The 3,231-nt window shown below is 44.7% G+C and overlaps 2 protein-coding genes across 3 annotated transcripts in view; both read left to right on the top strand.

Annotated features, from left to right (window-relative positions):
• LOC109534077 overlaps positions 1-770 on the top strand; it is a 7,564-nt gene extending 6,794 nt beyond the window's left edge. For both annotated transcript variants that reach the window (XM_048662241.1, XM_019899633.2), the window contains exon 3: positions 157-770. In XM_048662241.1, coding sequence (XP_048518198.1) covers positions 157-372 — 216 coding nt within the window. In that variant the 3' untranslated portion in view covers positions 373-770. The remainder of the gene's footprint in view (positions 1-156) is intronic.
• Positions 771-1,268: 498 nt separating this feature from the next.
• LOC109534078 (proton-coupled folate transporter) overlaps positions 1,269-3,231 on the top strand; it is a 3,847-nt gene continuing 1,884 nt past the window's right edge. Inside the window, exons 1-5 of the mRNA XM_048662240.1 lie at positions 1,269-1,800; positions 1,876-2,127; positions 2,360-2,534; positions 2,587-2,767; positions 2,819-3,059. Of these exons, the coding sequence (XP_048518197.1) occupies positions 1,737-1,800; positions 1,876-2,127; positions 2,360-2,534; positions 2,587-2,767; positions 2,819-3,059 (913 nt within the window). The 5' untranslated portion in view covers positions 1,269-1,736. The remainder of the gene's footprint in view (positions 1,801-1,875; positions 2,128-2,359; positions 2,535-2,586; positions 2,768-2,818; positions 3,060-3,231) is intronic.

The raw sequence follows: 3,231 nt of genomic DNA, 5'->3' as shown, positions 1-3,231 counted from the left end.
CCCCCCCCTGGATCCGCCTTTGGTTTCCAAGGCGACAGCCCTTTCCGTCTCACTCTAGAGCATGGGAACGATGACGCGCGATCGAACCCCTGGGGATTCTCATGTTACCGGGTGCTAGCAAAAGTTACCAATCATTAATTTTCTTAATTGTTTCAGGTGGATTCGAGTGAAAAACTAGCAAACTACTGTGGGGTGGCTACCAGCGCCAAGGATGCGTCGCACTGCAATTGCGCCATTATTACGCGAGATATCACGCTGCCCATAACCGATGATTACGTGCTCCCCATGACAGATAATGAGCAGTTTCTAACAGCCTTCTACGAGTGCACGTTGGAAGAGTGCCCGCGCCCCATCATCAAATTGCCGATCTGACGCAGGGGCGCCCGAAGGAGCAAACCTGCCGGACGTGTGGGTTACTCCGCGTATGCAAAACGGCAATAAATATTGGCAGCCCCTGGGGGCGCCGGTTGTACATTTTGAAGCGCTGCTGCTGCGCAGTCAGACCCCCTAAGGTGGGGGTGGTTGGCTCATGGAAACTACCCTCTAGCCTTGGGGGCATCGGGAGTTGTAATATTTTTGAAAAAGAGAAAAGCTGAAAGATGCATTGTAGTTGTAGATGTAGGGACAGTTGGGATTTGTTTGTTTTTGTCCCGTTTAACTGTAAGAAAGTAGGTTAGGCTGCTTGAACGCAGATCTTGTAACGATGCAATATTGTCTTTTTGAAATTGCAAGTGAATTTTAATTGCGGAATAAAGATTTTGAGAATTCGATTTGTATGTATTTGATTTCACTTAAAAATATTTGCCTTAAGGTATTTTTCGCGAAAAATTATAAAATAAATTTTATTAGAACACTCGCCTCCTTCGTCGCTTTGTAAAAAGTTTTGAAGTCCCTTTCCAGCTTCGAATTTGGGACAAAAGTCAAATAAGTTTCTATCAAAATACGAACTGTTTTGACTGATTTTTTTTGCATTACGTTCCACTCAAAAACGCTCTATTTTGTAGTTTTACTTAAAAATACTGACGATCTGGATGAAAAAGAATCCTCCAAAAATTACAAAATATATTTATAGCTTTGTAGGAATTTTACAAAAACTTTTTTCGGAGTCGATTTCGCGACATAAACGAAAATAAATTTATCGCCGAAAAGTTAGGGTTTTCGCAAAAACCGACCACAAAACTAAAAGGTTTTACCCAAAACTCAACATAGTTTTACAAGCAAGTGTTCAGAGGTGTTCTGTGCTGTGGTGTTACCTCCAATCAGCTGAAGCGCGTCAAACATACGCGCATCCAATACTTAAGTGGTAGGTAAGGAGCAGCTAGGTTATGTTTACGAAAAATATATCAACAAACAAATGTTGAATAGAAGCAGCTGTATTTTCTATGTTGTTTTGTGAGAAAATCACTAGAACCAGCGCATTGATTGAAACTGAATCAGTGCAATAAATTTGGGATTTGCAGAGGGGCGGGACATAAAGATAAGTTGCGTTTCAAGGTTTACACCCGATTTCTTGAAAAATTCAATATTTATCAGCCAACATTCCACAAAGCGGTAATAACCCGATGTAAAATTCTGGCTATTAAATCATTTAATTTCCGATAAGAACCTAAGGTAAATGACTGAATCCCAGTGAGCACCGATGATAATCTTTCATATAGTATCAGGCAGTTGCTCGTCTAGATATTTATACGAATTCACTGTCTTATTCACATTCAATTAAATAAAAGTCTGGCAGAATGGCATTCCGAATAACCGTGGAGGTTCCTGCCTTTCTCACCTTTGTAGCGTTTCTAATCGCAGGTAAGCGTTTGATTCAATTTTGAGGGCTGAAAGCGACTCAGCGCCAAAACTGTGCAAGTATTTTTTGCCTTCTAGACAGCGTCAATACCAACCTGATGATCTATCGCACGTGCTACGTAACGTTGGGATATGATAAGCACAATTGCTCCCTGCTGGGCATCAGCAATGCGACCCGGAAACTGGAACAATTGGTGCAACCGCACGCCGACATCATCATAATGACAAAAACGCTGATCGATCAAATAACAGCCGCGATTCTTTGTCTGTTTGTTGGCCCCTGGAGCGACACCTTCGGCCGGAAGCCGATCCTCGCGCTAAATCTTGCTGGTTCGTAGCCTGATATTCTTACACAGTTTGCGATCAGCCCCGGTATTTCAGTGGCGTGTGACAAAGACCGGCTGGCCGCCATGGTAACCACGTGGTCGATCTCACTCTGGTGCACAGCGGGACAACCGACCGATGGACTGTCTGTGCTACAGGGTGCGATCGATAAATTGACAGTGCAGTAGTGGCTGATTTTGTATCGGGACTAATTGAATGCTTTGATTTGATGTGGCAGGTTACACGGCGATGAGTTTGGTGATGGTGGTTTTCTCAGCCGTCGAAACAGCGTCGCCCTGGTTTATGATGACTTGTTCGATTCCTGTCATTCTGACAGGAGGCGGGGCCACGTTGCTAACAGTTTTTTTGGCATACTTGACGGACATTACTTCGGAGAGCGAGCGGGGGTTTAGGTATTGATTTATTGACTTTTTATCGCTTTGTTGTTAAACTTTCGATTTGCAGAATGGGAGTTTTGGAGGTAACACTGGCAGCTGCGGTGCTGATCGGGTCGGCCTCCAGCTCCTACGTATTCAGCGCTACCGGCTACATGGCAGTTTATGGAATAGGCGCCGCCCTCTGCTTCCTAGCCCTCCTGTACACAGTGTTTCTCCTGCCGGAGTCGTTGCAAGAACCGGAAACTGCTGCAAGTACTTCCAAGTGCGTCTAAATCCTATCGCTTAGTGTTGGATTTTAGGGTCGACTCAAGGGGTTGTTCCGCGGCCGCAACCTGTCTGGAATGTTCTGGACGAGCTTCAAGAACAGACCACAATACAACAGGGCCATTCTGCTCTCGTTGGTGCTGGCGCTGGCCCTTTTCTTCGTCATAGTAGCGGGCGATGGCAGCGTTATGTTTTTGTTTATGCGCGAAAAGTTCCACTGGACACTCAGACAGTACACCTGGTACAATACGGCCAGTAATTTGATGTTCATTTCCAGTAAGTTCGAAGTCGGAAGCAAGGGCGGATCCAAGGTGGGGTCATGGGAGTCACGACCCCCCCCTCATTCAATTCAAAAAAAGCAGCGTCATGTTCAAGTGGATTTTGCAACTAAAAAAAAACCACGCAAATCTAAAACTTCTTGAATTCAAGCATTTTTTGAGAAAACTGC

Source organism: Dendroctonus ponderosae, unplaced genomic scaffold (genome assembly GCF_020466585.1).
Source record: "Dendroctonus ponderosae isolate FM_Combo_2020 unplaced genomic scaffold, Dpon_F_20191213v2 Dpon_F_20191213_10, whole genome shotgun sequence".
Classification (NCBI taxonomy): domain Eukaryota; kingdom Metazoa; phylum Arthropoda; class Insecta; order Coleoptera; family Curculionidae; genus Dendroctonus; species Dendroctonus ponderosae.
Note: the sequence above shows the minus strand (reverse complement) of the source record. Positions and strands in the feature narration are given on the sequence as shown.